Source organism: Trichoderma virens, assembly GCF_000170995.1.
Source record: "Trichoderma virens Gv29-8 chromosome Unknown TRIVIscaffold_89, whole genome shotgun sequence".
Lineage (NCBI taxonomy): Eukaryota > Fungi > Ascomycota > Sordariomycetes > Hypocreales > Hypocreaceae > Trichoderma > Trichoderma virens.
In genome coordinates, this window is record NW_014013660.1 from 232,570 (window position 1) to 245,422 (window position 12,853).

The 12,853-nt window shown below is 52.7% G+C and overlaps 7 protein-coding genes across 7 annotated transcripts; 4 read left to right on the top strand and 3 right to left on the bottom strand.

Annotated features, from left to right (window-relative positions):
- Window positions 1-340: 340 nt before the first annotated feature.
- Window positions 341-2,702, top strand: TRIVIDRAFT_41721 (uncharacterized protein; the record flags this gene model as incomplete). Its single annotated transcript, XM_014095696.1, has 4 exons — window positions 341-733; window positions 887-991; window positions 1,051-2,422; window positions 2,503-2,702. The coding sequence occupies 4 exons, from the start codon at window positions 341-343 to the stop codon at window positions 2,700-2,702; spliced, it is 2,070 nt and encodes a 689-aa protein (XP_013951171.1).
- Window positions 2,703-4,522: 1,820 nt separating this feature from the next.
- On the top strand, window positions 4,523-5,402 carry TRIVIDRAFT_65931 (uncharacterized protein; the record flags this gene model as incomplete). Its single annotated transcript, XM_014095697.1, has 2 exons — window positions 4,523-4,540; window positions 4,614-5,402. 2 exons carry the CDS (start codon window positions 4,523-4,525, stop codon window positions 5,400-5,402), a joined length of 807 nt encoding a protein of 268 aa, XP_013951172.1.
- Window positions 5,403-5,892: 490 nt separating this feature from the next.
- Window positions 5,893-6,663, bottom strand: TRIVIDRAFT_120882 (uncharacterized protein; the record flags this gene model as incomplete). Its single annotated transcript, XM_014095698.2, has 2 exons — window positions 5,893-6,359; window positions 6,495-6,663. Coding segments are annotated over 2 exons (636 nt in total), but the record flags the coding sequence as incomplete, so codon positions are not given.
- Window positions 6,664-7,338: 675 nt separating this feature from the next.
- TRIVIDRAFT_82826 (uncharacterized protein) lies at window positions 7,339-8,041 on the top strand (the record flags this gene model as incomplete). The annotated part of the gene is made up of 2 exons (XM_014095699.1): window positions 7,339-7,484; window positions 7,560-8,041. The coding sequence occupies 2 exons, from the start codon at window positions 7,475-7,477 to the stop codon at window positions 7,880-7,882; spliced, it is 333 nt and encodes a 110-aa protein (XP_013951174.1).
- Window positions 8,042-8,162: 121 nt separating this feature from the next.
- TRIVIDRAFT_42597 (uncharacterized protein) lies at window positions 8,163-8,614 on the bottom strand (the record flags this gene model as incomplete). The annotated part of the gene is made up of 2 exons (XM_014095700.1): window positions 8,163-8,435; window positions 8,498-8,614. 2 exons carry the CDS (start codon window positions 8,612-8,614, stop codon window positions 8,163-8,165), a joined length of 390 nt encoding a protein of 129 aa, XP_013951175.1.
- A 634-nt stretch (window positions 8,615-9,248) lies between these two features.
- On the top strand, window positions 9,249-10,292 carry TRIVIDRAFT_6465 (uncharacterized protein; the record flags this gene model as incomplete). The annotated part of the gene is made up of 2 exons (XM_014095624.1): window positions 9,249-9,978; window positions 10,033-10,292. Coding segments are annotated over 2 exons (990 nt in total), but the record flags the coding sequence as incomplete, so codon positions are not given.
- Window positions 10,293-10,516: 224 nt separating this feature from the next.
- Window positions 10,517-11,603, bottom strand: TRIVIDRAFT_82827 (uncharacterized protein; the record flags this gene model as incomplete). The annotated part of the gene is made up of 2 exons (XM_014095701.1): window positions 10,517-11,355; window positions 11,435-11,603. The coding sequence occupies 2 exons, from the start codon at window positions 11,510-11,512 to the stop codon at window positions 10,762-10,764; spliced, it is 672 nt and encodes a 223-aa protein (XP_013951176.1).
- Window positions 11,604-12,853: the final 1,250 nt, after the last annotated feature.

Sequence of the window (12,853 nt, forward strand, 5' to 3'; positions counted from 1 at the left end):
CAGACCCGATCTAAGCCCAATCCTCTCGCCCCGGCAAAGCACCCTGCGCCTTCGTCCCCCATCAGCCCTTCTTCTCCCCTCCACTCCTCCTCTTATTTCCCCTTCCCGAGTTGCCCTTCTCTTCCCTCTCCATATGAGTTCTCTGAACTCTCGTTTCAAGAGCCTTGGTCTCGGCAAACGCAAATCCACCGCCAGCATCCAGAGCGTCCAGGGCGTCCCCCCCACCAGCACCAGTACCCCTCCTCCGGCCCAAATACCTCAACAGCTTCAACCTCAGTTCCCGCAGACGCACTCGCCGCATCCCCAGACGCCGCCTCCTCCAGGCTCGTCCACCGGCCCAATGAACCACCAAGGCCCGGGCGCCCGTCCGCCCAGCTACACGGCTGGCAGCTATCCCCAACCGCCTCAGGGTGCCATGGGCCGCACCAGCCCTATGGCTCCAGGCCAGAACCGCACCCCGCCATCGCAGATGACTGGTGGCCCTCCGCCCATCAACACAGGCGCTCCCGTCGGCTACCCGCCCAACATGAATCCCTTGGGCCAGATGCCTCCTGGAATGCCTCAGGGCGGCCCTCCTCCAGGCGCTCCAGGCTTTGGCCAGCCTACAGGATATCCTCCTGGACCACCACCCGCGGGAGGTCCCATCGCGCAGCAGTTTCAGCAGAACAACCCAGCGGCCGAGGTCGAAGGCGCGAGCAGAAGCAAGGCCCAGCTCATCGTGGGCATCGATTTTGTTAGTAGCCCCCGATTCTCAAACTGTAAAAGCCTGTGCTGCTCGACAGAGCGAGAAGCAGGAGGCAGGAAGGAGGAAACTAGAAAAAAAAAAAAGACCACGAAAGCAGAAAACAAGAGCAAGACTATGTTTGCTAACACGACGTATCCATAGGGTACGACTTTCTCCGGTGTTGCCTTTGCCTTTGCAACCAACAACGAGGCCAAGGAAGACATTATCACAGAATGGCCAGGCGCCGGTTCATACACCAAGCAAAAGGTGAGGAGTGCCGCGCCCTTGTTGACTCTACAAGAGGATTGGAGCTGACGCGCAAGCAGATTCCCACTGTTCTCTATTACGACCAGTACCAAAAGGTGGTTGGCTGGGGTCCGGATATCGCTGATGCTCTGGCTCCCACTGGTTACCCCAAGCCGGGTGTGCAAAAGGTTGAATGGTTCAAGTTGCAGCTGATGCTCAGCGGCAACACATACATTGACCCCATCAACCTGCCCCCTCTGCCTCCGGGAAAGTCCGAAATCGATGTCGCTGCCGACTATCTCTTCAAGCTCCGCCAAGCTATGCGGTCATCCCTGCAAAAGACTCTTGGAGAGGTGTTCAACAGAGAAGAGCGCAACATTCGATACTACCTTACCGTGCCGGCCATCTGGAACGACGCTGGCAAGGCTGCCACCCGTGCTGCAGCCATTCAGGCCGGCTTCCTCCGCGACGAAAACGACAACCGCCTGACTCTCGTTTCTGAGCCGGAGGCGGCAGCTCTGTTCTGTTCCAAGACGGGTCTGCTCAACCTCAAGGTCCACGATGCCGTCCTGATTGTTGATTGCGGTGGAGGTACTGTTGATTTGATTGCGTATGAAGTCGAAGATGAGAATCCCTTCACAGTCGCCGAATGTACTGCTGGATCTGGTGACTCATGTGGCTCCACCGCTCTGAACCGTAACTTCAGCAACATTCTGCGGACCAAGATCCGAAAGATGAAGCTTCCAGATGGATCCAAGACAGCCGGCCGTGTCTACGCCAAGTGTATCATGGACTTTGAGAACCGAATCAAGGCTGATTTCCGAAACAACGGTCAGAAGTGGGCCGTTGATGTCGGTATCGAGGCTGAGTTCCCCGAGGCTGGCATCGAGGAAGGTTACATGACCTTTACCAATGAAGAGATTCTGCAGTGCTTTGAGCCTGTCGTCAACAGAATCTTGGAGCTGGTGCGAAACCAGATCATTGCCATCCAGGCCCAAAACCGGACGCTGCAAAACATCTTGGTTGTTGGTGGATTTGGTGCCTCCGAGTACCTGTTCCAGCAGATCAAGCTGCATGTCCCCCCTCAGTTCCAGTCCAAGGTTGTCCGACCCATGGACTCGGTGGCCGCTATTGTCAAGGGCGCAGTCACTGCTGGTATTACGGAGCGTGTTATTACTCACCGTATTGCTCGACGCCACTACCTCATGGCGACCCTGCAGCCTTTCAAGGAGGGCTACCACCCCGAGGCCTACCGAGTGCCGTCACTGGACGGAAAGGACCGATGCAAGTTCACTAGACAAATCTTTGTGCACAAGGGCCAGAAGGTTAAGAACGGCGAGCCTTACAAGGTGTCCTTCTTCCGACAAGTCGCTCCAGGAGCTACCCTCATGTACGAAGACGTTTTGTATGCCTGTGACGACGACGTCTGCCCCGAGTATACAAAGGATCCTCGTAAGTTTCTCTCTTATCATTATTATCACCACTTTCCCCTTTTTTGATCACGAGCAACACTAACGCATACAATTCTCTAGGCATCAAGGAAGTTGTTACTCTCACATCCGACCTGTCCCGCAAGAACCTTGAAAAGGACTTTGAGCGAATGGATACTCCCCAGGGTACCTTTTACAGAGTGTACTTTGATATTTACCTGACTCTGGACGGCTCAGAGTTTAGCGCGGAGCTCGTGTGCCAAGGCGAAGTTATGGGCCGCTGCCGAGCCCGCTTCAGGTAAACAGTGAGAGACAGGATGAGGAAGCTTTAGCAGTACATACCTCTTTACACGTTGGGAGCTTTGATGAAGACAAGACAGCTATCACGCCTTGAAGTCAAAGATATATACACACATGATACCTATCCGGGGGACGCGGCCAAAACGAGGAAGATATACAAGGCCCAGCGCTATCTAGATAGCCGGCGGGGCGCTGAGAGAAAAGCCAAGGGGGACTGTGGGCTCTTTGTTTGCTATTTTAGCAAGATGATTTTTTATTGTTGTTGGATTCGAGCATAAACAAGCTGAGAGCAGAGCATGATTCGACAACCACTCTTGCTTGTTGAATGGGGAGGATGATGAATGAAACGAAAGAAGATTACGATTGGCAATGTCATTAGTCATTAATAGATAGTCGGGCACGGCTAGACCAAGGAACATGTTAGTCCACAGCGTTGTGCCATTTGGTCTTGCAAAGAGTTGTAGCGTCCGTATCCTCCTGCGTGGTTTCTTCCTCCAATTCGACTATCAACTCCTATGGATAATATGCCCAAGACTATTACAGCATTAAAGTTGTATTGCGAGATTAGATACCAGTAGTGTACATCCGATAAATTCTGGCGGGATTTCGCACAAGTGCCGCAAAAAGAAAGTCTGCAACAGCACCTGCTCTTTCACGGAGTCACACGCTAAACACTCTCTGATACTCTGCAATCGAGCGGAAGGAGGAAATCAACACATCGTCCATTCGACCAAATATTTGAACTCTGTCTCCTTTTCTTCTTCCCATCAATATTATTATTATTACTATCAATTTCAAAATATCTCCTTTGTAGCCAAGCTGCTTGGCTATCTATCTATTTTGCAACCCTCATCTACGTTCCTGGATTTCGATTCGCTTTCTTTTCTTCTATTATATTCTTTTCCCTCTTATTGGTTTTGAGAGATATCATCAGACGCCGCAGTATCCAATCACCGCGCGTTGATTTTCGGCTCTGTTGAACATCTCATGCACCTCCAGGAACCCTGAGATCCGCGCTGTCGATCATCAGCGCATTCTCCGCTTCAGTCTGCTTCCTCTTTCAGCTGTCCCTTGGCCCTTATTTCTGGCATCAGCAACACTATAGGTTGCAGTGTTCTCCCTGTTCATCTACGAAGGCGCGTCTGTCCCGATTCTCCTAGAGCCGGCAAATCGACTGATCCGGAACAAGATTCCAGCTTTGTCAACTCCTGCCCCATCGGCCCTTCTGGTCGATCGTCGAGTCTTCACAAGCGGATCATCAGGCTTGGGTTTCCTCATATCTTGATTCTACATTTCCCTAGATATACGGCTGTAGCTTGCTTCACGGAATCTAGGCAGCACGGGTATTCGAACTCGAATTCACATCATACGGAAAGCCATGCCGCATACCTCAAGTCGCTGGAGACGAAGTACTAATTATAAACATTCAAGGATCAGAAAAGTGATCCTGGCATTGGTAAATACCCTGTTGCTACTTCCGGATACTCAAGCAGCAAAAGATTCATCTATGAACCACAACTGGCAAGCGGCCTTCTTCAGCAGTGCCTTGGAGAAACCACAAAACGCGAAAAAGAGAGGCCCCCCTAGTGAGCTGGATGAGAAGGTCCCCCTAGTAGTGACCAACAAATGTGATTCGACAATATGGCCTGGCGTTGCTACGCAGTCTGGAACAGGGCCTGGAATTGGAGGATTCGAATTGGCAGCCAACAAAACCAGGAACCTATAGGTAGGTCCTGATTGGCAAGGTCGAGTATGGGGCCGGACAAACTGTACTGTCAACGGAGAGTCGTGCGCCTGCAAGACAGGAGACTGCTTCGCAAAGATGGACTGTGAATTCAGCGTATGTGACACACCCTGACGCATTGGAGTTGCTAAGAATCATGAAAACGAGTCTTAACGAACTATACATGTAGGGAGCTACTCCTGCAACACTGGCAGAGTTTAACCTGGCCGGTGGAGTTGACAATTTGCAAACGTTTTACGACATTTCTCTCGTCGATGGCTACAACATACCCATGGGAATAAATTATATCCCTGCCAAGAACACCACCTTTATTCCACCGAACCTCACAAACTGCGCTTGCATTGCTACCACGGGCTGGGTGTACTCGCCCACAGGTAACGGCACCTTTTACTCCAACGTCACCTATCCGATCCCCTTGGAGTCGGAGGAGACAAATGAGAGCGTCAGTGCATGGTGTCCGTGGCTGAATCTTGCCTTTCCTCCCACCCATCCTGGAAATGGCATATACCCCTATCCTGACGACAACGTTCAACGGCCTGCCTTTGCTCCATGCAACAGCGCCTGCGCGGCCACCGGAACAGACAAGGACTGCTGTATCGGCAAGTATCACGACCCCAACATCTGCAAGCCATCGCAGTATAGCAAGTCAGTCAAGGCCGTATGCCCGGACGCCTATAGCTTCGCCTTTGATGATCAGCAGTCAACCTTTATCATTCCCAAGGGTGGCGGCTGGGAAGTCGTCATGTGTCCTGAAGGCCGGTCGACTGATATTCTCCGCAAGCTGGGTTCGGAAATGTTTGAGTTGGCAAGTGGTGGTAAATTGTCGTCACACTCTCTCAAAAGGCTCCGAAATGCAACCTATATCATGGAAGAGCGTGGGTCTGCAGGCGTTGTGAGACCATGGACAGTCATGGTAATGGTCTGTGTCGTTGTTGCTTGCACCTGGGCAACTTTCTAAGAGTGCCTGAACAGCGATGGCGACAAGATTGGCTGAGGCGAGACGCTTTTGCATATTCCTTTCATCCCGCAGACGAGCTTTTCTCCCCCTATAATACCTAGAAGTTATAGATACTAATCACTTTAATCCCCCCTCTATCCAAGTCGTGACACATGAACAAGCATACTTGAAATGTCTATCTTGAAGTATTTGATTTATTTTTTTCTCTTTTCTTTTCTTGTTATGATGGCGTGTATAAGAGTGCGAGTCTAGTCACTCCGACGTGCTTCATCTCGTCTCTGTGGCAACATGTATTCCAACATGGATTCTTCCTCCTTTGAAGTAAATTATACGATAAAGCCTCCAACGCCTGCCTCGAATCAATCAAGTTGCTCGGCTAGTATATCTCTGCCATCTCCTTTCTTGACCATGGGCCTGCCATTGTGCGTGCTATTTCTTTTATAGCTCAGGGTTGGCTTTAACAAGGGTTTCTTTCTCTCTTTCGCAGCACCTACCGCTTGCCCTTGCTCTTTCTCCTGCGCTCCCACTCGGCCCTCTCCTCCTCGTCGCTACCGCTGAACTCGGCGTCGTCGTCATCGTCGCTCTCCGGGGCGCCATTGGCCGCGAGATCCGCGGGGTCGACGGGCCTGCCAGGCGGGGGCGCGCTGGGGGGCGTGCTGACGTTGACGAAGTCGCCGGCGTTCTGGTTGGCGTACTCGTGGCGCTGGATGAGGTCGCGGAGCTCCTGGTTGCGGGGGTCGACGAGCTGGAAGGCGGTGAGACCTCCCTTGTTCTTGATGCGCGGGTTGGAGCCGGCCTCGAGCATCATGTCGATGAGGTGGTGGCCGAAGGGGCGCTGGGCGGCGGGTTCGGCGTTGAGCCAGCGGACGGCGGAGTGCAGGGGAGTGTCGCCCTCGAGACGGTTGATGGGGTCGCATTCGAAGTCGGGCTGGTCGAGGAGGTGGTCGATGATGTCGTCTGGAGGGAGAGGGGTGTGTTTTTTAGTTTTGATCTTGGATATATCGTGGAAGGACGAGAAAGGGGATTGGGGGGCCATGGCAGCATGATGAGACGGGGAAACCGGGAGAGGGGGGGAGGGACGGTTAGGCATACAGTTACCGCGGGAGGCAGCCTCGTGGTAGAGGTGGTTGCCCATGACGGTTGTGGTTTCGTTGAGCAGCTTGGAGATTTCGGGATCGGACTTGTCTTCGAGGAGTTCGGTCAAGAGCTCGACGTTGTCGCGCCGGCAGGCTTCGATGAGCTGCTCCTCGATGGAGGCGCCCTGTGAGAAGGTATTAGCATAGAGGTCTTGCGTCTTTTCTTGCTTGCTGGGTTTCGCTATATATGCGTGTTGTGTGTATGTATATGCTTGTTTTGTGTTTTTCGCCTGGGCATGTTGTTTATGCGTGGTAAATTTGGGGGGATGATGTGACGCACCTCGTGCTCCTCGCCACTCATGATGGGTCGTTTATGAGACTTTTTGTTCTTCTAAAAGTGCAGGTGAATAACAGACCAGTTCGACGGGGGCTGGACAGGCTCGGATGCGCGCGGGAAGAAGGCGAACGACGCTGGGAAACAGCAGAGAAAATAAAGAAAGAGAAGGAAATTGGGACGAGGCGAAGCAGTTTGATAGCGATACGGATAGGAAATGGCTGCAAGTAGCGGTGATAGGCCGGGGAAGAAGCAGCGCTGGGCTTTTGGTGGAGGGGTTCGCAGGTTTGGCTTGGACAGCTAGGGGGGCAAGGGGGAGGCTTAGCGGGGTCGGTTAGCGCTGTGGTAGCAGCTGTTATAGGGCGTCTTTTTGTTGTGTTTGGTTCTGCTTGTTCCCTTTTTTTTGCTGACACGGCGCTTGGGCTTGGAGGGACGGACCCCACCACGGAATTGTTTGGCTCATCGACTTTTTGACTTTTGGGATGCCGAGCTTCAAACAATCATTTTTTTTCTTCCAAGACTACAACTGCATACTCGGAGACTGCTGGTTATTCTGCAGAGCGCGCAACGGATCGCATCACTTGCTACTATTCCTGCCTGTAAATCCACATCTATCCTTTCATATCTTCTATCCCGATCCGGGTACAAATACCACAGCAACCATGCTCCTTTGTAAGCTTAAAAAATGATTCCATATCGTCTGACGTTGCGCACATCTAACCAAAAGCCCCTTCACCCGGCCTCCAGTCTGCCCGCACTGCGCAAACATCCTGACCGTCTCCCTGACGCTCAACCGCACAAACCGACTCGAGTGCCGGACATGCCCGTACGAGCACGCCATCACCGACCCGGTCTTCTCGCGCCGCGTCTTCGAGCGCAAGGAGAGGGAGGACGTCTTTGGCGGGCCGGGCGCCTGGGACAATGCGCAAAAGTCAAAGGCTCAGTGCCCCAACGAGGGGTGCAACGGCGAGGAGGCGGCGTTTTTCCAGGTGCAGATTCGAAGTGCCGATGAGCCCATGACGAGTTTCTTCAAGTGCATGACGTGCGGTCACCGATGGCGCGAGAACTGATTGCTGCTCCCTTGGGCTCGTCATGATGATTGGATTTTTTTTTACCCTTTGGTATTTCGGCGTTTAGGATGGGATATGGGATCCTTATGGAGTATATGTGGTATATTTCAGCCGCCGGGTTCGCTTAAAAATAGACATTGAGAAGCGTTTTCTTTCGATAATCTCGGCAGTTTGTTCGGCTGTGCTCGCTTGTTCGTAGTTGTATCCGTATGCATCGTCCGTAAAGAAAAAAGATTCATTGCTGTCCATGCTCAAGCCCAATCGTAGCTTATGCAAACTCTCATGGCTCGCGATGCCACTGCACCGACGCCTTCATCTCGTCCTCTACCAGCCGCTGGACCAAATCCGGGCTCATGATATCCTGCCTGAATCTCTCGCGCTGCAGAAGCTGCAAGTGGCGCAGCGTCGGCCCCGGATACGTCAGATACTTGAGGTATGGCGGCTTGGACCAGTACTGGAGATAGTCGAGGTAGGCGATGAAGGCAGGTTGGGTAAGGAGCTTCTGCGACGCGAGGTGGTTGAGGTAGTAGGGATTGGCGAGCGACTGCACAAACTACGGCGTCGAGGTTAGCGGAGCTTTTGCGAAATGCGTGGGAAATGGAAGTTACGGCGTACCTCGAGCTCGATCTCGAAGCGCGAGTAGCCGCCGTATTTGGGCTCTTGGTCTTGATCGGCGGCTGGAATAGCAGGTGGAGAGCTCATGGAGACGTCCTGAGGTGCCTCTGAAGCCATTGTTGTTGTCCTTGAAAATCAAAATAGTATCTCGGGAGTTCTGGTGGCGATGCGGATACGTGCTTGAGCGAGTCTCGAGCCAGATGTTGAATCGCAAGCTGTGCTTGGAGAGGAAGTTGCCTTGCAGCACCAAAAGTTGTCGATCCTCGTAGGCTCTAACAACAAGCACAGGGCCCCACTAAATTCCCCTGGGATAAGCGCAGCTCCCCCACACTCGCTCTCATGCTGGACCGAGCTACTGACATCAACCTCGCCCAGTGATTTCACCAGGTGCTGATAATAAAACTCACCATATTTTCGCCTTCTCACCTTGTTGCCTGCTGTATTTCTTCTATTTGAATATATACTGCCCCCTGAATCGACCTTGATTCCGCAAAAGGGCCGCTACTCTAATGCTCTAATGCTTCTGAGCCGCTGGTTCCGGCCCGTACATGCTGCCTGGAGCCTACCGCGGAAAAACATCAGCTGCACTTATAAGCCGAGCAGCAGGCATCAACATCAAAACTACAATAAAACCCCAACATCATCATCACCCACACCTACAAGTTCATCATTCTCAGACAAACCAGCATCATATACCACTACAAGCATTGACAGAGTCGCCTCCATCATGCCAATTCCTCCCTTGTCTGCTCCCTCTTCTCCCTCCTCCGCCACCATCAAAACCCGCGTCCTCATCATATCTGATACGCACAGCAATGTCCCACAAACCAAAGAGGACAATCCCGTCAACACCGAGGATGAACTCGCCACTCCCAGAGGCAAGCTCTACGCTCCCTCGGGCTTCAGATTCCCGCTCCCAGACGCAGACGTCGTGCTTCACTGCGGCGACCTGACAAAGCGCGGTCGGCCTAGCGAGATCCGCAAAACATTCTCCATGTTGAGAAAGCTAAGCTCGCCTCTGAAGTTAGTGATTGCGGGAAACCACGACTTGGTACTTGACGAGAGGTACTACTGCGAGCAGATCGGTGACCGGAGCGATTATGAGGAGGTGGTGCAGATCATCAAGGAAGCTGAGGAGGACGGGGTCAAATATCTCACCGAGGGCACGTATACCTTGGATCTTGCCAACGGCTCACACCTGCGCATCTTTGCAAGCCCATATACGCCTCAGTATGGCTATTGGGCGTTTCAATACCCTCCCGGAGAGCACAGCTTCGACATTCCGGCCGACGTCGACATTGCCATGACCCACGGCCCTCCCCTAGGTGTCCTCGATTACACATTCAGCAAGAACAACGCAGGCTGCGGAAACCTCTTCCGGTCAATACACCGCGCAAAGCCCAAGATCCACTGCTTTGGCCATATCCACGAAGCATGGGGCGCTCACCTGATGCGGTGGAAGGCCGATACCGACGTGCCTGGTCTGAATGGCTCGCCACAGCAAATTGACAGCTCACAACCAATCATCTCGCCAGCTACCGCTCTTGACTGGGATAACTCCCGCCTCATTTACACACTCACGCCACCCCCTATAGCCATCCCCACAAACGATGCGGTGGCTGATAGGGAGGATCAGAACCTCATAGAGCTGAGCAAGGACCGCGGCTGCTACGTCGACCTGACAGAAGGAGAGAATATACTCAAGCAGGGCGAGGAGACACTGTTTGTCAACGCCGCGATTATGAGTGTTAGGTACCGCCCATCACAGATGCCCTGGGTGATAGACGTCGACTTGCCGAGAGCGACGGCATAAAGATGTGATGAAGACATCAATTGAGATGTCGGAGAATCATACATGATGAACAAAGGATGAGAGAGACAATACAATTCCACTTACATTCCACCTCGTCTCCAATTGGACGCTTTTGCGATTCCTTCTCCGAGAAAGAAAGACACTGCAGTGTCTCCAACCAGCTCAATATTCAAAATAGATACGATTAATGCTGTGAAAGAAAGAGATGCCATAATATATCAGCCTTCATATTATTGCATTGTGGTATTAAAAAGCGCTCAGTCAGAATCTGCATTACAAAAACAAAACACCAAAAAAATCCTTGACCAGATTAATCAATCATGGTCCCAAAAGAAAAAAGAAAGGCCGTTTTGAATGTCCACGCCACTTCATATTATAAACTCGTCACATCATGATTACATGCTATCCCAACACCTTGAACCATTAACGATGAGTATGATAAACCGTGCATTTACAGAGCCATCAAAGCGGCCAGGACGGCACCGAGGACACCAGCCACAGGGGCGGAAGCATCGTTGCCAGCGAGGGTGGTGGACGCAGGAGCAGCAGAGGTCGAGCTGCCTTCGTCGCCGCCAACAAAGGCGGTAGAGGTGCGGGTGACGACGGAACGAACACCAGAGGTGGTACTGTTGGAAATGCCGCCGGGGGCAGAGGTTGGGATGGTGTGGCCAGCTGAGGTGGGAGCACTAGAGGCGGGAGCAGAGGTCTCTGAAGCAGTAGTCTCGGTGGCAGCAGTGGAAGCAGGGCCAGTGGTGGTTTTGCCGGCCTCAGTGGTGGAGTCGGTGGTAGAAGCGGCAGAAGTCTCGCTTGAAGGTGCAGTGGTGGAAGCGTGAGAAGAGGCTGCAGAAGAGGAGCCGCTGGTGTCCTTCTTGCAGGCCTCAGCGGCAGCAGATTGAGCCTTTGCGAGGTCGCTGGCGCTGCACTTGCTGATGAGGCAAGGGGCAACAAGGCCGGCGAGCTTGGCCTGGACGTCGGCCTTACAGGCGCAAGCGGTGTCTGTGAGAGCGCAGCCGGCCTTGGGGATGGCGTCCTTGAGGCAGGGAATCTACATGTGCGTGTTAGTGCCGGAACGAACAAGAGCTTTATGACGAGCCTGTGTCCATCTCGTTTGAGATTCAACTTACAGCGCAGTCAGGCTGGCCGGTGAAGTCTTGGGCGGCAACCAGGCCGGCGAGGAGGAGGGTGATGACAGAGGCCTTCATGGTGAGGGTTTTGTTCTGGTTTTCTTTTCTGTGTGAAGGAAAGCAAGCGAGGTCTTTCAAGAGCAAGGACGGAGAGCTCAGGAGGGAGAGGTATCAAAACTTCTGCGAGTGAAATTGGGAGGGGAGGAAAAGAGGTGAAGCGAAGTCGGTGGGAAGGAAGGCCTCTTTTTATCAGTCCACCCATAAGTTCTGGCTAGTACGGGCGAGAGTAGGATTTTTTTGGTCGGGGGCAGGGGGAGGAGCAACCGGGGAAGCGAAGCGAGCAGAAAGTGCTGGCAGCTCCCCCAGAATGCACGGCCTGTTCTAGCTCTAGCGGATGCAGGGCCCTGATATTCAGCCGTAATCGCTGCTGAGGGCGACTGGAGCTGCCCCATGAGTGCTATAAGCTGGATTGAGCCCACTGATGTGATGCGTTAGTGCTGTCCATTTCTCGTACTCGGAACGTGCCTAAAAGGAGCAAATGCAGTTGAGCTTTAGCATGAAGGGCACCTCTATCCAAGCAAAATCCCGCCACAGCCCAACGAGCCAAAATCCCGCCGCGTAACAAAGAAAAGCAGCTGGCGAGGACGGTCGCTGATTGGATCGTGGGCGCGGTGGCGGGGGGAATAGAGACGGCGCCACCTGCAAGGTACATGCTGCTAGTCTTTGCAGCTATTTGCTGCCCTTTTTTGCATGGTTCGTGTGGAGGCCAGAACGGAAGCGTGCTAGGCTGGAACCTCGTTGGGGGGGGACGTGTTTCGGGTGTATTTTTCACTGGTTTTTTTCTTTTTTCCTTTACGAGGTGGGATTTGGAGGGTCTGTCTGTGTTTCTATTGATGTAGGTGTAGTAGTAATACACGTATGCCCCTGCATGGGTTGGTTAGTACTTGGTGAGATTTTTGGCACCAGTATTATACAAAGTTTGAGCATCCGTGGCTAAGCTAGCAACAGTAATACTATTGGTAACACCGGGATAATAATAACCATGCTGCCCGTCTCTGTCATTTCGGATTCTGCCGTGTCTCAGTGAGATGGAGAATAGAGTATAGACGTTGACAGCTGGTGGAGACGGGGCGGGTTTTCGTTTGTTTGATGTTTGAGGCGGTGGATGACTGTGTCTGTTCGCCCCCCTTGCCGTTGCCGCTACTGGCAGATGGTGTAACGCGTTCCGGTATTGTAGCGTTGTCATGGATGTACTCGTATTATGTCAGTTGTCGAATGGGAAAAAACTAGTGGCTGGCCTGAGGGGAGAAGAGAATGTGATGGAAGTGAATTGGTGTGGTGTATTACTCGGCTCTGTGTTTACGTTTTGCTTGTACTTTCCCGGTCTTGGGCTAAAGTCAATTGATTTCCGTGCTAGGC